Raw genomic sequence first — 17,913 nt, 5'->3', positions numbered from 1 at the left:
TTAAAGAATCAGAAGTGCGCACAGTGGTGTCTGTGTTCTGTGGAAGGTGAACACGCTGGGGTGTGTCTGTGAGCAAACACCAGTCTGCAGTTTGAACTTTATGGCAGTTCACCTGCTTAACATACCGAACGGCTGCAGTTATCTCTGCTCTGTCAACAGGCTCTGGAGCAGCTCACGCTGCTGAGGTCTGGGTTTCACTTGCAGAGCAACCACCGCTTTACAGATTCCATCATTACTGAAATGTTATTTTAACCTGGGTGGACTTCAGAAATTAAACTCACATTTGTTTGTGACTGAACTCCACTGTTTTCATTATTAAGTCGGTTCTGTAAGCTGACTGTTGCACAACAACAACAACAGTTTCCTCTAATTAGACACTTCTGCGTGTCTCTTTATGTTTGTCTGATAATCAGACGGCACCCATTTGCGCACGTCTGTGCCTGCATGGCACAAGCACTGTGGAAAATCAGTCAGATGCAGTGAATAGAAAATGTGTTCCTCTCTTTCTGCATGTATTTCACAGCAGATATTCCCTCTTATCTCTCCTGCGAAACAATGCCAATTATTGTTTTTTTTTCAATAATTACTTTGGAAGCATGAAGCATGTTTAAGTAAAAGGTTATGGATAAATATGTGTACGCATAGTCAAATAAATATTTCAAAAACACTGCAGACTTTGATAAACATAGGCTCTGTATGTATGCGATGTGGCAGTGTAATATAATGCTAAATCCCATAAGAGGTTGCAGGTTTGAATCCCAGCTGAGGCACTGCAGTTGTAGCCCCCTGTGCAACACACCTAACCTGCAGTGCTACAGTAAAATGTCTAGCAGCATACATGGACTGTATGCAAAACTGCCATCTGTTTAAGTCACTTCGGACACATGCTGAAATTTAATGAAATAAACACTTGATATTTCAGACTTTATTGAACCATTAGTGTCTTATGTCTTTCAACAGCTCAGATGCAGGAACAGAGATTTCACATTGATATTTTTACGACTATTAATGCGAATTCCTTTTTGGAATGCTTTGACGTCATTCAATGCCTCGTTTGTGTTCTGTGGTTTCATTTGTGGGTATATGCTGCCCTCCAGTGGCCATATTTAGACATTGCCGCAGCTTCATTTCCGTATGGTCTGTTTTTGCAGTAATTCAGTGACTTAGTTACTGTTAATAAAACTGACTAAACTGGCTGCTGTCTGACAAAATGGCGGCCTACAGGACCGCTGTCTGATGCTTTGAAGGGCCATTTCACCTGATCTCTGTTCTCGCTGTAGGGTCCTTCACAAGTCTACAGGCCAGAGGTTGTGACCGAAGATTAATTAGAAATTTGCATGATGAATATTGTTCCCATAGCTGCTGTCTGAAGGGTAATAAATCCACCCTTTTTTAAATTTAACACTCTGGTCTGGATAATCAAAACAATGCAGGGATCCCAGAATATTAGTTTGCTTGTGTGTTCAAAGGGAACTCCCTCCACTCACTGTCATCACTTGGTGTGCAGTGTCATCATTCCCTGAATTTCAGGAGTCAAAGCGGAATCTTTCAGTGCTCAGCCTGACTCAGCAGATCCTTTTCCAAAGTAGTTATCCAGATATCTTACCTTGCACATCATGAGACGCAGTTACCCAGGGGATATGAAACAAACACCTCATCGAGGAGATCCAGGAGATGGATACCTCAGACTTCAACGTTGTGATTGCCCTGTTTTATTGACCACCTGATTGGTGGACAGATTATTTTACCCCTCTCATGACCGTTTATAGTAACACACTGAGGGGCTGTTTCTCTCCCTGATGGTTGAGTGCATTTCAGTGAACACAGCTAGGCCAGGTGGTGTCATAGTGGAAATTCTCTCACCCTCCTAACCCTGAGCTCATCCTGTCGCTTATTTTATCCGTCCAAGGAGGCCCCTGAAAATGCTTGAGCAAGGACACAGATTTTTTATTTGGAGCGCGTGGCGTATAATGACTGGCCTGTGGACCCACCTCCCCACCTGCCCTGTCTGTAACTGACCTGGCTTCAGTCTGTGGACCCACCTCCCCACCTGCCCCGTCTGTAACTGACAAGGCTTCAGTCTGTGGACCCACCTCCCCACCTGCCCTGTCTGTAACTGACGTGGCTTCAGTCTGTGGACCCACCTCCCCACCTGCCCTGTCTGTAACTGACCTGGCTTCAGCCTGTGGACCCACCTCCCCACCTGCCCTGTCTGTAACTGACCAGGCTTCAGCCTGTGGATCCACCTCCCCACCTGCCCTGTCTGTAACTGACGTGGCTTCAGTCTGTGGATCCACCTCCCCACCTGCCCTGTCTGTAACTGACGTGGCTTCAGTCTGTGGATCCACCTCCCCACCTGCCCTGTCTGTAACTGACCTGGCTTCAGCCTGTGGACCCACCTCCCCACCTGCCCTGTCTGTAACTGACGTGGCTTCGGCCTGTGGACCCACCTCCCCACCTGCCCTGTCTGTAACTGACGTGGCTTCGGCCTGTGGACCCACCTCCCCACCTGCCCTGTCTGTAACTGACGTGGCTTCAGGCCTGTGGACCCACCTCCCCACCTGCCCTGTCTGTAACTGACGGCTCGGCGTGATCCACCTCCCCACCTGCCCTGTCTGTAACTGACGTGGCTTCAGTCTGTGGACCACCTCCCCACCTGCCCTGTCTGTAACTGACTGGCTTCGGTCCTGTGGACCACCTCCCCACCTGCCCTGTCTGTAACTGACGTGGCTTCGGCCTGTGGACCCACCTCCCCACCTGCCCTGTCTGTAACTGACGTGGCTTCAGTCTGTGGATCCACCTCCCCACCTGCCCTGTCTGTAACTGACCTGGCTTTGGCCTGTGGATCCACCTCCCCACCTGCCCTGTCTGTAACTGACGTGGCTTCAGCCTGTGGACCCACCTCCCCACCTGCCCTGTCTGTAACTGACCTGGCTTCAGCCTGTGGACCCACCTCCCCACCTGCCCTGTCTGTAACTGACCTGGCTTCAGCCTGTGGATCCACCTCCCCACCTGCCCTGTCTGTAACTGACCTGGCTTCAGTCTGACGCTTGGTGTTCCGTTAGCCCCTCTCTCCTCACCTCTGCCTGCCTGCGCTCTCTCCTCCTCCTGTCACTCAAATCCCTGAGCCACGCCCACCAGACGGCCGCAGGGAGCCAATCCCAGTGGAGCGCCTCGTCTTCGCTGGAGATGACGTCCTTCTCCTGGCTTCTCTCCCCCTATCCACTACACTGTCATTGGCACGTGGGTCCTCCACTGGCCCATAATGCACTTGGAGCACCTCCCTGTGCTTCCTGCTCAGCACTACTGTCAGCTGTCAGGCAGAAAAAGAAAAGGCATCAGCGTTATCCCCAGTAAAGCATTAATAAACAGTGTGCAATAAACCCACGGCCCTGCGGATAGGCTAAATATTCTTTTTTTTATTTTTAAAAACCATACACAGTACTCGACAAGTTTCAGATGTAAATTGAATCACAATAACCGTTTACATTGCTCAAGATAAATAGACATGAAGTACTTAATTTCCAAATGTAAAGATAAAAAATGCATAAAACAGATGGACAAGCATTTCCTCATTTCTTCTGCATGGATCATTCTGCCTACCCCCCAAACCACGCCCATACCTTCCCCAAACCCCGCCCCTACCCTCCTCAAACCCCGCCCCTACCTGCCCAAACCCCACCCCTACCCACTCCAAACCCCTCCCACCTCCCAACAGTGTAGTTTGCTTAAAGTCCAAAAACTCTGCAGCTCCGCAGTCAAGCTCATTCAGCGCTATTGTTTTTCATTTTAAAAAATACAAAGAGTCGTCGTGCCAAAGTCCTCACGGGAGACGATGTAAAGTACCCTGCGCAGCTCTGCCCGCGTGTGGACATATCGCCGTACATACGTGTGGACATACCGCCGTACATACGTGTGGACATATGTACACACGTGTCTCAGCTCTGCAATGTTTCCAGTTTATCATCAGGAGGCCAAAAAAAAAAAAACATACTCATCTAACCTGGCAACATTTTACCAGTCGCATGGAGGAAGAGGAGATTCAAAAACAGATTTCACCTTTTTTTGTGCGTGCATGTATCTGTGATTTTTTTTCAAAAAAATGTCACCAGCCTAGAACCCAAAAATAAGTCACTCCAACAATGTTGCTAGGGAGAACGTGCAAGGTTTAAAAGATGTCTTCCTTTGGTTTTAATGTGACCCAGTTTCCGAATCTGCCAGAGCAAACGAAAAAGAAAAAGTTCCACGTCGTCAGGGACAGACACCGCTCTGAGGCTGGCGGCCATTTTAACGCAGAGCCTTGTGACCCCGGGAGGCCCCCGTCACTGTTCCCGTCCTGACTTTAAATAACGTCTCCCCCTCCCCCTCCTGAAACACCAGACACATGAAAACAAGGTTTCCCTTGGACACTGCAAAGTTAACTCTAAAAATCTCTTTAGCCAAAAGGTAGGAAATATTTATAATAAAGGTGAATGAATGTCCCCAGCCAGACTACAGCACCCCAGTCCTCATGAAACAAGCCTTAGTGTTCTCTATTAGGTTCTATTTTTCTAACAAATCTTCGAATAAATAAAAAGTTCAGTTCCGATAGAAACATCTTTTTTCCCCGAAAATACAGCAATTATCTGAAAAAATTTCTTTCATTGCTTTTCAGCACTCTAAACCCCCCACCTGCCCTGCCCCACCCGCCCTGCCCCGCCCTGTCCTGTCCCACCCCACCCTACCCTGCCCCGCCCTGTCCTGCCCCATCCAACCCCGCCCTGCCCCGCCCTGTCCTGCCCCATCCCACCCCACCCACCCACCTCATCCCAGGGGTGAGGAAGATTTCTCACCCACTACATGCAGGAAAATAAAAGTATCTACAAACCCATGTAAACAGACCTGCTTTTGTGAGATATATATATTATATATATATTATTACATAAATAATTCATAATTAATATTATACAGCAAAAGTCTCTGATTGGGTGAGGGCTAAGAGGAGAGGTCAACACCCCTGATTCAGAGACAGGATTCTAACGCCCCCCTCCCCACCAAACAGACAGGTCACTTTTCATGTTTATGCCCCTCCCCCCTTCACCACAAAGCCAACCACAGAGAGGTAGGAAGGGGCAGAGTGCCCTCTGAATACAGTCTTAAAGAGAATGGAAAATATGTGTATATATCCCACAAAACCAAACCGTACATTCTGACCAATGACTGCTCACGATCCAGTCCTGAGGACAGCCTAATAAACTCCTTTTCTTTTTCCTTCTTCTTCTCCTCCTCTTCCTCCTTGTCTTCCTCCTCCTCCTTTTTCTCCCCCTCAGACACTGGCTCTGGGTTCCAGCAGGAAGTGTCCGGTGTGGGCGGGGCTCACAGAGAGGGGGTGGGGTCCAGTGTCCGGTGTGGGTGGGGCTCAGATGGAGGGGGCGGGGCCAAGCGTCCGGTGTGGGTGGGGTTCAGATGGAGGGGGCGGGGCCAAGTGTCTGGTGTGGGCGTGGCTCAGAGAGAGGGGGTGGGGTCCAGGGTCCGGTGTGGGCGGGGCTCAGAGGGAGGGGGTGGGGCCAAGCGTCCGGTGTGGGCGGGGCTCAGAGGGAGGTCTCCAGGCTGTGAAGGGGGCTCCCCGGGGGCAGGCCCAACACCCGGCTCTCCAGGAAGTGCTGGGCTCCACTGTGCACGGCGTTGTTGTTCTGATTGGGCAGGGGCGGGGATGGGGGCGGGGACGGGGGCGGGGCCAGAGATGTGGTTTCTGGAGGGGGCGTGCCGGGGGAGGAGGAGTTGCGCTTGGTGGGGGCGTCGTCCTCGGCGTCCGTGTCGTCGATGAGGGGGATGTGGGGCTCGGAGTCCTCTATCCGAAACTCGGGGTGGGTCATGAAGTTGTGTATGGAGCTGCGCGCCTCCGCGTTCTCCAGCCCCTCGAAGGGGGAGGCGCTACGGAACGCGTTCACCACCCGGATCTGCGGGGGGCGGAGCCAAAACACACAGTGAGCACCACACACGCTAACCGCGTCCTCTAAGTTAGCTTAACAGACAAGCGGCCATCCTTCAGCAGGCAACACCGCCACGAGCATCAGGCCTGAGGAAGCGTGCATCACGCAGAGAGCACAGGCCTGAGGAAGCGTGCATCACGCAGAGAGCACAGGCCTGAGGAAGCGTGCATCACGCAGAGAGCACAGGCCTGAGGAAGCGTGCATCACGCAGAGAGCACAGGCCCTGCCGCTCTGCCCCCCTCCTGATGGGGACACAGACACACAGGAGGGGCGGCAGAGCTGCACACCACACAAAGCAAAGCCCACAGCTGCAGAGCAGCACAGCCTGAGACAGACCCGTCACTCACAGCGCAGGGACACGACGCAGACCACGAGTATTAGCGCATCCACGGGGGGGGGGGGTGGCGGACGCGCGGGGTTAACCGATCTCCACACGGGGGGGCCGTGGACAAACAAACCCTGAGCCGAGCCGAGCGGGACCAAGCTTAGCAGCGCAGGTGAGCAGTCTGGGACATGCAGTGCACCTGTACCCTCGCCCAAACCGCACCGGGCCTTTGAGCATAGCCCATGACACACGCTAACGTCAGCATAGCCCATGACACACGCTAACATCAGCATAGCCCATGACACACGCTAACGTCAGCATAGCCCATGACACACGCTAACGTCGGCATAGCCCATGACACACGCTAACGTCAGCATAGCCCATGACACACGCTAACGTCAGCATAGCCCATGACACACGCTAACGTCAGCATAGCCCATGACACACGCTAACGTCAGCATAACCCATGACACGCTAACGTGATCTGACAACCGGCTAAGCTGCAGGCTCGCTGCACGGTCAGGGACGGCCTTGTGTCTGAAAAGAAAGGTTGTGGCTGTTAGCAGCTCAGCGCCTGCAGAGGAAAGTGTGTAAGTGTGCTCAATCTCCCTCTGAGATACAGGAGGACCCTGAGAGAGACTGGGGGTCAGTGTGTAAGTGTGAGATACAGGGGGACCCTGAGAGAGACTGGGGGTCAGTGTGTAAGTGTGAGATACAGGGGGACCCTGAGAGAGACTGGGGGTCAGTGTGTAAGTGTGCTCGCTCTCCCTCTGAGATACAGGGGGGCCCTGAGAGAGACTGGGAGTCAGTGTGTAAGTGTGCTCGCTCTCCCTCTGAGATACAGGGGGGCCCTGAGAGAGACTGGGAGTCAGTGTGTAAGTGTGCTCTCCCTCTGAGATACAGGGGGGCCCTGAGAGAGACTGGGGGTCAGTGTGTAAGTGTGAGATACAGGGGGGCCCTGAGAGAGACTGGGGGTCAGTGTTAAGTGGCTCGCTCCCTCTGAGATACGGGGGACCCTGAGAGAGAGCTGGGGGTCAGTGTGTAAATGTGAATACAGGGGGGACCCTGAGAGAGACTGGGTCAGTGTGTGAGTGTGCTCGCTCTCACCTCTGAGATACAGGGGGACCCTGAGAGAGACTGGGGGTCAGTGTGTAAGTGTGAGATACAGGGGGACCCTGAGAGAGACTGGGGGTCAGTGTGTAAGTGTGCTCGCTCTCCCTCTGAGATACAGGGGGACCCTGAGAGAGACTGGGGGTCAGTGTGTAAGTGTGCTCGCTCTCCCTCTGAGATACAGGAGGACCCTGAGAGAGACTGGGGGTCAGCGTGTAAGTGTGCTCGCTCTCCCTCTGAGATACAGGGGGACCCTGAGAGAGACTGGGGGTCAGTGTGTAAGTGTGAGATACAGGGGGGACCCTGAGAGAGACTGGGGGTCAGTGTGTAAGTGTGCTCGCTCTCCCTCTGAGATACAGGGGGACCCTGAGAGAGACTGGGGGTCAGTGTGTAAGTGTGAGATACAGGGGGACCCTGAGAGAGACTGGGGGTCAGTGTGTAAGTGTGAGATACAGGGGGACCCTGAGAGAGACTGGGGGTCAGTGTGTAAGTGTGAGATACAGGGGGACCCTGAGAGAGACTGGGGGTCAGTGTTAACACAGGAAGAGCGGGTCAGAGAGCTGCAGCTCATACGCTGTTCTTGCGCAGCAGGGTCTGCTGTGTGCTAGCTGTGCTAACCCTGTATGGGAGAGGACATCACAAACAGCAGAATAAGACTGATATCATACTCACAATGAAACAGCACTGATATCATACTCACAAGGAAACAGCACTGACACCACACAGGTAACACAGGAACACTGAGATCATACTCACAATGAAACAGCACTGACACCACACAGGTAACACAGGAACACTGATATCACACAGGTAACATAGGAACACTGATATCACACAGGTATCATCGGAACACTGATATCACACAGGTAACATAGGAACACTGATATCGCACAGGTAACATCAGAACACTGATATCACACAGGTAACATTGGAACACTGATATCGCACAGGTATCATTGGAACACTGATATCACACAGAGAACTGTGAAAACCCCTTTTCCTGGAGACAGGGGAGAAAGGCTGTTTCTGAACAGAGTCCCTCAGCCAGACGTCGAACCCGAGTCCACCATCTCCCGGGCGTCTGAGAGGGGGGTGAGACTGCAGACCCCCCCGCACCCACCCGGTGTGTCAGCCGGAGCATTCCTGCAGACTGAAGGGTAAGTTCAATAAAGCACACAGAACTACAGACACACGTATCGGCATCAAAGCACCGACGGCCATTTCAACTCTCAGAACATTCCGGATCGCTGTGGTCATGGGCTAATGCTCAAATATGTACGCAGATAAAACCAGCCGCTGGTGGGGCGGGGGAGGGGGGGGAGGGGTGTACGGTAAAGAAACTGTGGGAGGGGCTAAGAATCACGCCAATCACGCAGACTCCCCTAGCAACGCCTGCACGGAAACAACGCAGAAAGCACAAGAGAAATGCACACGAACGACCGACAGAACCTGGCTTCAAACTCCACACTTACATAAACACACCAGCTGTGCGGGGGGGGGGGGGGTAGCAATGAGTGGGCTCTCTCTTTCGTGCTTCAGTGCATTATTGTTCTCATCGTTACGTTGAGGAGCGAGGAGCGTTGGGGACAGAATGGGAGCGGCTGGGCGGGACGCGTGGAGGACATGCACTCAGGAAGAGCACTCACTCCCCGCGGCGGGACAGGCTACGTGCGCGGGGCTAGCAGCAGGGCTAGCAGCAGGGGGCACGTCCAGCTGCTGCTGGCTGGCGCCCGAGGACTGCCTCCTCAGAGCCGCCTGAAAGGATCCACTCTGGAAAGCATTGACTACATCCATCTGCAAGAACCAGAGAGAGGGGGAGAGCCTGAGAGAGAGAGGGAGAGAGGGAGAGAGAGGGGGAGAGGGAGAGGGAGAGAGAGGAAGAGAGAGAGGGGACACTAAGAGAAGACACAGGCGCACATATTCAGTGCACAGCAAGAGAAAGCCTCGTGCACCTACACCCTACACCACATACACACCTACACTACATACACCTACTACACACCCTAACCCTACCTATACATGCACCCTACACCCTACACCCTAATACCTTGCTTACAGATGCACCCTACATCCTAACAGCTTACCTATACATGCACCCTACACCCTAACACCTTACCTATACATGCACCCTACACCCTAACACCTTACCTATACATGCACCCTACACCCTAACACCTTACCTATACATGCACCCTACACCCTAACACCTTACCTATACATGCACCCTACACCCTAACACCTTACTTATACATAGAACCTATGCCCTACACCCTATTACCTTCCCTATACATGCACCCGACACCCTGAGGGAGATAGAGGGCAGCAGGTAAATGGCGTGACCTGTCAGCACAGGTAAGCCTGAGGCTGTGGAGCAGGGGAAACCCGCTGGACTCAGGGTTAGGGAACAGCAGGACACAGAGAGAGCAGCAGGAAGTGTGGAGCAGGAGGAGGAGAGGGCCCAGCTCAGCTGAAAGAGGCTCTCACACCCTTCGCTTGGAGGGTGCTTCCCGAACCAAACTATGTTTGGCCTTTAAAATAACAGCCTTTCACAGACGTGAGAACCGTACTCCACACCGTGTGCGGGCGTGAAGATCTGAGATCAGCTGTGCCTGATCTGCAGTCCGTCTCGCAGCTGGGGGAGAGAGCAGCGCGGACTGATCCGCTTTGAGCACAGGTGTGAGGCGATGACATCGTTAGCGGTGCGCGGTCCAGACCTGGTCAGCGGGCATGTGCGGCACTGAGAGGTGCAAACCTTTCACACAAAGGCACTACGGTTCGGCAGAGCATCCAATGACAATGTGGGGAAAAAACAACCAGTAAAACGCTAATGACAAATGCATCTGATCTGGACTCCAGCAAACAAAGTAGATGTGGGAATGACCAAAAATAAAGTGGAAATAAAATAAAACCATTTTGTTTTTGGGGCCAGTGGGCAGGTGCGGTCAGCGATCGGGTGGGCGTGGTCAACGATCAGGGGCATGGTCAGTGATCGGGGGAGTGAGGTCAGCGATCAGGGGCGTGGTCAGTGATTGGGGGGGTGTGGTCAGCGATCGGGTGGGCGTGGTCAGCGTAGCGGCATGTCAGTGATGGGGGGGTGAGGTCAGCGACGGGGGGCGTGGTCAGGATCAGGGTGTGGTCAGCGATGAGGGTGAGGTCAGTGATGGGTGGTGAGGTCAGCGATCAGGGTGAGTCAGAGGGGGACGTGGTCAGTGATGGGTGGTTGGGTATGATGGGGGGTGAGGTCAGGATCGGAGGGGTGGCAGAGAGAGAGGGACCGCACCTGGGTCTGGATGCGGTAGTTGATGGGTGGTTAGGGTTAGGGTTAGGGTTAGGGTGTGAGGGGGTGGCAGAGAGAGGGGGACCGCACCTGGGTCTGGATGCGGTTGAGGGTTAGGGTTAGGTTAGGTTAGGGTGTGAGGGGGTGGCAGAGAGAGGGACCGCACCTGGGTCTGGATGCGGTTGAGGTTTAGGGTTAGGGTTAGGGTGTGAGGGTGTGGCAGAGAGAGAGAGGGGACCGCACCTGGGTCTGGATGCGGTTGAGGGTTAGGGTTAGGGTTAGGGTTAGGGTGTGAGGGGCGTGGCAGAGAGAGGGGGACCGCACCTGGGTCTGGATGCGGTTGAGGGTTAGGGTTAGGGTTAGGGTTAGGGTGTGAGGGGGGTGGCAGAGGAGGGGGACCGCACCTGGGTCTGAGAGCGGTTGAGGGTTAGGGTTTGGGTTAGGGTTAGGGTGTGAGGGGCGTGGCAGAGAGAGAGGGGGACCGCACCTGGGTCTGGATGCGGTTGGGTTAGGGTTAGGGTTAGGGTTAGGGTTAGGGTGTGAGGGGGTGGCAGAGAGAGAGGGACCGCACCTGGGTCTGGATGCGGTTGAGGTTAGGGTTAGGGTTAGGGTTAGGGTGTGAGGGGCGTGGCAGAGAGAGAGGGGACCGCACCTGGGTCTGGATGCGGTTGAGGGTGAGGGTTAGGGTTAGGGTTAGGGTTAGGGTGTGAGGGTGTGGTGGCAGAGAGAGGGGGACCGCACCTGGGTCTGGATGCGGTTGAGGGTTAGGGTTAGGGTTAGGGTTAGGGTGTGAGGGTGTGGCAGAGAGAGAGAGGGGACCGCACCTGGGTCTGGATGCGGTTGAGGGTTAGGGTTAGGGTTAGGGTGTACCTGGGTCTGGATGCGGTTGAGGGTTAGGGTTAGGGTTAGGGTTAGGGTGTACCTGGGTCTGGATGCGGTTGAGGGTTAGGGTTAGGGTGTACCTGGGTCTGGATGCGGTTGAGGCCTCTGAACCACAGGATCTGGCCGCGGCGCAGCTCGCGCTCGGCGTGGTCGATCTCCTCCAGGTCGTCCATGTCCTCCAGCTCCTCGTCGGGGATCTCCTCCTTCTGCGTCCCGTGCCCCGCCGTCTTCAGGAACTTCAGCCGGCTCGTGGGAATGGAGGAGATGAACTGGGACAGAGCGAGAGGCCAGGGAGTCAGGATTCCCAGAGCTACTGCAGCGCGTCGTATCAAAGCATGAAGGCGCCATTTCTGTCCCACTGCTATCTGAACAGGTTTTGAGTTTATTCAGTAACACTTCATCGCCTGAGCCACTGAGAGCTGGCGGTATCCACAGGGTGTAATTACAGACATTCTGCCTCCAGGGGGAGCACTCGGTCCATAGGACACAGAATGCTCTCCCCTCAGAAACAGGCAAGGAGCTACCAGTGCGGTATAATGCTCATCATGACCTTCTTGATGGTGCTAATTGGAATAATTGGGTGGTAACCATGGTGATAATGGTGATGATGTTGTTGGTAGTGATGATGACATTGATGGTGATAATGCTGGTGAGAATGGTGATGATGGTGATAATGGCTGTGGTGATGATGGTGATGATGGCTGTGGTGATAATAGTGATAATGATGGTGATAATGGTGATACTGCTGGGTATAATGGTAAAGGCAGTGATAATGGTGATCACGCTGGTGATAACGGTGGTGGTGATAATGGTGCTCACACTGGTGATAATGGACGTGTGATTGTGTGCTCACCTGGCCCCAGAGCAGGCAGCCCATGCCCAGGAAGACGCACCAGAGCCACTGGTCCACAGTCAGGCCCACGCAGCTGAACGGCTTCCCACCAAACTGAACAATGACAATCTGCGAACACACAGCGGAGCTGCAGGTCTGGTACGGCCGCCACAACCCCCCTGCACCCCCCGCCCCCCCCTGCACCCCCCGCCCCGTATTCAGAAAGCCGTTAGCGTTTCTGTGCTAACGCATTTCAAATGTAACGTGACTCGTGTTCAGTGGGGCGGACCTGGATGATGAAGGTGCCGAAGACGATGGAGCAGAAGATGAGGTTGTTGAAGATGCCCTCGAAGACGTTGCGCTCGCCGTGGATCTTGCGGGCGTTGATCTCGTTGAAGAGCTGCATCATGACGAAGACGTTGAAGACGATGGTGTAGTGTTCCGACGGGGGGGCGTGGAGCGGGGCGTTCCGCCCGCTGTCGATGTCAAAGATCTGCTCACCTGTGGAGAGGGGGCGGGGGAGGGGTCACTGAGCCGCCCAAACCTCTCCTTACACAGAAACACAGCAGTGCTGTGAACACCCATCTCCTACATGCTCGGCCAATGGCTACTGCAGGCGGTCAGGGGCTAAATGACAGACTCTTAGTATTCTTTTACTGTTCTTATGAAAACACTGCAGCTCAAAATTTATCACATCCGTCTGGCTGTATCTGTGCTGCACGCACGCACGCACGCACACACGCACACACACACACTCCTGACCGGCGAACAGCAGGGTGAAGATGATGGTGAGCTGGTAGACGCCGTGGCCCAGGATGTTCTTCATCATGGTGCGGGAGATGAGCGGCTTGTTGCGGCCGTAGGGCTTCCTCAGCAGCAGAGACTCTGTGGGCGGCTCAGTGGCCAGAGCCAGCGAGGCGAAGGTGTCCATGATCAGGTTCACCCACAGCATCTGCACCGCCTTCAGAGGGGAGTCCTGCACAGAGAGCATTATAATATACATCATACACACTATATTATACACTATACACACTGCATATACCCACAGCATCTGCACCGCCTTCAGAGGGGAGTCCTGCACAGAGAGCATTATAATATACATCATACACACTATATTATACACTATACACACCTCAGAGGGGAGTCCTGCACAGAGAGCATTATAATATACATCATACACACTATATTATACACTATACACACTGCATATACCCACAGCATCTGCACCGCCTTCAGAGGGGAGTCCTGCACAGAGAGCATTATAATATACATCATACACACTATATTATACACTATACACACTGCATATACCCACAGCATCTGCACCGCCTTCAGAGGGGAGTCCTGCACAGAGACATTATAATATACATCATACACACTATATTACACACTATACACAGAGGGAGAGAGAATGAGAGGGAGAGGGAGAGGGAGTGAGAGAGAGAGGCACTAAGGGTTAGTGTAGGGTGTGACCTTTGTGTGGTTAGGGTTAGTGTAGGGCGTGACCTTTGTGCGGCTAGGTTAGGGTTAGCTCAGAGTCAGACCTGTGTGTGGTTAGTGTTAGGGTTAGCTCAGAGTCAGACCTGTGTGTGGTTAGTGTTAGGGTTAGCTCAGAGTCTGACCTGTGTGCGGTTAGTGTTAGGGTTAGTTCAGAATCTGACCTATGTGCGGTTAGTGTTAGGGTTGGCTCAGAGTCTGACCTGTGTGATGCAGGCTCCGGTGAAGGCCACGATCACAGCCACCACGTTGACGGTGAGCTGGAACTGCAGGAACTTGGAGATGCTGTCGTACACGTTCCGCCCCCACATCACCGCCTTCACGATGCTGGAGAAGTTGTCGTCCGTCAGGATGATGTCAGACGCCTCCTTGGCCACATCCGTCCCGGCGATGCCCTGTTCGTACAAAAAATGTTTTAATACTGTTTCAAAATTTCTGAATTCTCAGGAACTAACAGGCTCCTCCCTCAGGTGCAGAAAAGGGACAGTGTGCAGTGTGTCACTCAAATGTCTGAAAGGATAAAATGAAAATAAAGTACCATGGCGAACCCAACGTCCGCTTTCTTCAAGGCTGGGCCGTCATTGGTGCCGTCTCCTGTCACCGCGACGACCTGCCTCTGTTCTAGAACAGTGCTGTCGATGATACCTGCAGGAGACAGGGCGGGCTGTTACTGCACTAATACACACTACGCTAACACACAGCCTGTCTGTCCATTATTCCCAGTTTGAGCACAAAGGCCACTGTACCTTTCACAAGCGTGTGTTTGTCAGTAGGGGAGGACCTTGCCAGCACGCGGAGTTTGGGCCAGATCTTATCGATGCGCTCCTGTTCAATCTGAAACCACAACAGGCCACTCCCTGAAGGAAAACCCAATACGCCGCCAATATATTCCAAACATTTGAAAACCTTTTGAAGTATTCATTTCACTTTATCACATTATTTTCTTTTAAAAATATATTGCAATGTCTGGAAGCAGCAGTAATGCGTACACTTAAATTAAATGGTGAAGTGCTTCAGTATGTTCATACATAAGCAGCAGATTCCCCCGCTGTGAAAGCTATGCCCCGCCCACCCGCCCCAGATTCGGGGGGGGGGGGGGGGGGTTGCTGCTCACCTCTCCCTTCTCGTTGCGGATCCTGCGGTTGAACTCCTTGCCCTCCATGCACAGGAAGTCGCCGCCCGGCTGCAGTATCCCGCACTTGGTTGCTATGGCGCGGGCCGTATTGATGTTGTCCCCGGTAACCATCCGTACGGTGATCCCAGCGCGCTGGCACTTCCTTATGGCCTCTGGGACCTGGGGGGGGTGGAGACCAGTGTGTGATGTCATCACAGCAGGTCTCTAATTATTCATAAAGCATGAACACGAGCCCTGGTGAAGAACACAAGGACTTGTTCCGGTACGTTCTCAGCCTCTGGGCTGTGCAGGCTTCTCATTTGCATCAGCCTCTCGGGGCCAAACAGAGTCACAGCTTCGCATGCAGCTATTCATCAGCATGATAATCCACTGTGTGTGTTTAACCAAGGCACTGAGGAGAGAGCGGAGAGTGGAAACCGGCCTGTAAATTCTACCCTAAATAACACGCCTTCATCGCACTACAGTGGATTATCTTTGCCTCTCTGCCTTATCTGCAATGCACTGATTTACAGGGTAATATACTGTCTTTGCAGGGCCATATAATGCCGTCTAGCACTGAAAGGTCGCCTGCTTGGGTAAACTGCATCACGGTACATTCGTCTCAAGCCTGTTTTTCAGTTTGCCCAGTCTGTGATAAAGGAAGAAAGGACCCACTATGGCTTTTATCCCCTCATTTGAAGCCCTGTGGACCTCCACAGCTCCTGCACGAGGACCCAGCACAGCGCAGAGCCGAGACGTTTGAGTTTCCCTGTGAAATGCCGCGATGCCGCGAACCACGACGGCAGCCCATGAGATCGATAACACGTCCGAGCTGCTCGGGCGAAGCTCAGACAAACTGCTGAGTCAACAAAAAAAAATGTTTTTTCTAAATGCCGTCCATGTTTGACATTTGGCCATTTAAATGGCATTTAACGCCAAAATACATTTATCGGGTTCAAACAGCAGTGGTCTGCAGCCGTGGCACGACAGGGTAAATGCTAAAGTTGTGACAAAAGGTCACTTTTTAATGGGCTGGTGGCAGTTACGGCTCCCGCGTCTCCCTTTGTGATTAGATTGAACTGAGCCTTTTAATCTGAAAGTGCGAAGCTAAATGCACCCGCGTGTCTCAGTGCGGTTCTCCTGGGTCTCTCCCAGGGCCGGCCCTAGGGCACATGGGGTGTGTGTTCAATTGGGCCGAACAGGGCCGAAGTGGGCCGAACAGGGCCGAAGTGGGCCGAACAGGGCCGAAGTGGGCCGAACAGGGCTGGGCCAGGCTTGTTGCTGTGCTCCTCCACAGCACGTTATTGCTCAGCGCACACACACACACAGCGCACGCAGCGCACACAGCCAGTTTGCTTCAGGAAGTAAATGCTCACAGTGGGAGTTTTTTGGTCACTGGTATTTGCGTAATGGATTCCAGGAGAAATCCTCGGCTCTGTTCTGGCGGGAGGCTGCAGGTGTCGTGCTGTGGGAGTTTGTGTGGTCGGTGCTGGCGGGACAGGAGGGGGCTGGACGGGGCGGGGCGGGGCGGGGCGGGGCGGGACGGGGCGGGGCGGGACGGTATTTCCGGGGGTCACGCGCAGCGCCCTCACCTCCGGCCGGACGGGGTCCTCGATGCCCACCACGCACAGGCAGGTGAGCGCGGTCAGGATGCCGTTCTCGTCGTCCCAGTCCGGCTCGCCCTCGGAGGCGGGGAAGTCGCGGTACGCCAGGCAGATGGTCCGCAGGCCCTCGGAGGCCATGGGCTCGATCACCTGCTTCACCAGGTCGTCCCGGTCCCGCGGCCGAAACTGCCGCGCCTCCCCGCCCGCCGTCATGATCCTGCAGCACCTGGGGGCGGGGCGGGGCGGGGCGGGGCGGGGCGGGGGTGGGAGAGGTAGAGTTGTGTGACGGCAAAGTTGGGTGGGGATGAGACAGGGTGGGGCAGGGTTGAGTGGGGTAGAGATGCACACTCAGTGAATCTGGGTTTGAATGGATTTATAATAACAATAATAATAATAATAACTGAATTTGTGAATCACTATTCATACATTATTGTCAAAGCACTTTCCAAATAAAAAGTGTGTATGAGTGTGAGAGGGAGCGTGAGAGAGATTACTTCTTCAGCAGGATCTCTGAGGCCCCCTTGCTGAACATCCGGAAGCTTCCGTCGGCGTTCTTCAGCACGGTGCTCATGGACTTCCTGACGGAGTTGAAGGTGTAGACCTTGTAGAGCTTCTCCTCCGGGATGTCCCTGCGCACGGCCTGGCAGTCTCTCTTCAGGTCCAAGGCCAGCCCCAGTAAGGCACACTCGGTCTTGTTCCCCACCTGGCGGGGAAGGCCTCCCTCCTTCTCCGGGGCCTGCAGCGGGGACCAGACCACAGGGTGGCATCGCTCTCAGAACCCACGCTACTCCAGGGAAGAACCCAGGACACGGTCCACCAGCCTGGTTAAGCAAAGGTCAAATAAAAACCAAACAGGCAGTGCCCCAGGCCAGGGCCGCCCTGCTCACCATGATTTTGGTGGTGTAGGCGCAGTTGACCCCGATCCCCAGGACGAGGAGGTCCAGGATGGTGCCGGGGATCTGCGCCGGGTCCGGGACCCTGCGGTAGTGCTTCTCGGCCAGGTAGGCCTGCACCACGGTCATGCGGTTGGTGGTGAGCGTGCCCGTCTTGTCGGAGCAGATGGCCGTGGCGTTGCCCATGGTCTCACAGGCGTCCAGGTGCCTCACTAAGTTATTATCCTTCATCATTTTCTGTTGGGACAAGTGAGTGCAGAACTGAGCAGTTCTGCAGGCTCTGCATCCTAATGAAGCAGCTTTTACAGCATCTCAACCGCTCTACGGTCATTATATTTAACAGTCTTACTGAACTCCAGTCAGCTGCGTTTAAAAACTTGCTCAAGCATTCCATGGTTAGTAGAGTC

At 53.8% G+C, this 17,913-nt stretch overlaps 1 protein-coding gene across 9 annotated transcripts in view; it reads right to left on the bottom strand.

The window, feature by feature from the left end:
- Window positions 1-5,260: 5,260 nt before the first annotated feature.
- The window catches only part of LOC135245634 (plasma membrane calcium-transporting ATPase 1-like), a 39,611-nt gene continuing 26,958 nt past the window's right edge, over window positions 5,261-17,913 (bottom strand). For 2 of the 9 annotated variants that reach the window (XM_064318801.1, XM_064318800.1), the window contains exons 10-21: window positions 17,501-17,743; window positions 17,108-17,349; window positions 16,602-16,839; window positions 15,010-15,189; window positions 14,642-14,729; window positions 14,434-14,540; window positions 14,099-14,290; window positions 13,161-13,374; window positions 12,688-12,899; window positions 12,420-12,527; window positions 11,647-11,835; window positions 5,261-5,939 (exon numbers count right to left, since the gene is read on the bottom strand). In XM_064318801.1, the coding sequence (XP_064174871.1) occupies window positions 5,571-5,939; window positions 11,647-11,835; window positions 12,420-12,527; window positions 12,688-12,899; window positions 13,161-13,374; window positions 14,099-14,290; window positions 14,434-14,540; window positions 14,642-14,729; window positions 15,010-15,189; window positions 16,602-16,839; window positions 17,108-17,349; window positions 17,501-17,743 (2,382 nt within the window). In that variant the 3' untranslated portion in view covers window positions 5,261-5,570. The other 7 variants (XM_064318808.1, XM_064318802.1, XM_064318806.1 and 4 more) reach the window with 7 other exon arrangements.

The sequence above is a fragment of the Anguilla rostrata genome, chromosome 19 (genome assembly GCF_018555375.3).
Source record: "Anguilla rostrata isolate EN2019 chromosome 19, ASM1855537v3, whole genome shotgun sequence".
NCBI lineage: Eukaryota > Metazoa > Chordata > Actinopteri > Anguilliformes > Anguillidae > Anguilla > Anguilla rostrata.
This window is presented reverse-complemented; position numbering and strand designations above follow the sequence as displayed.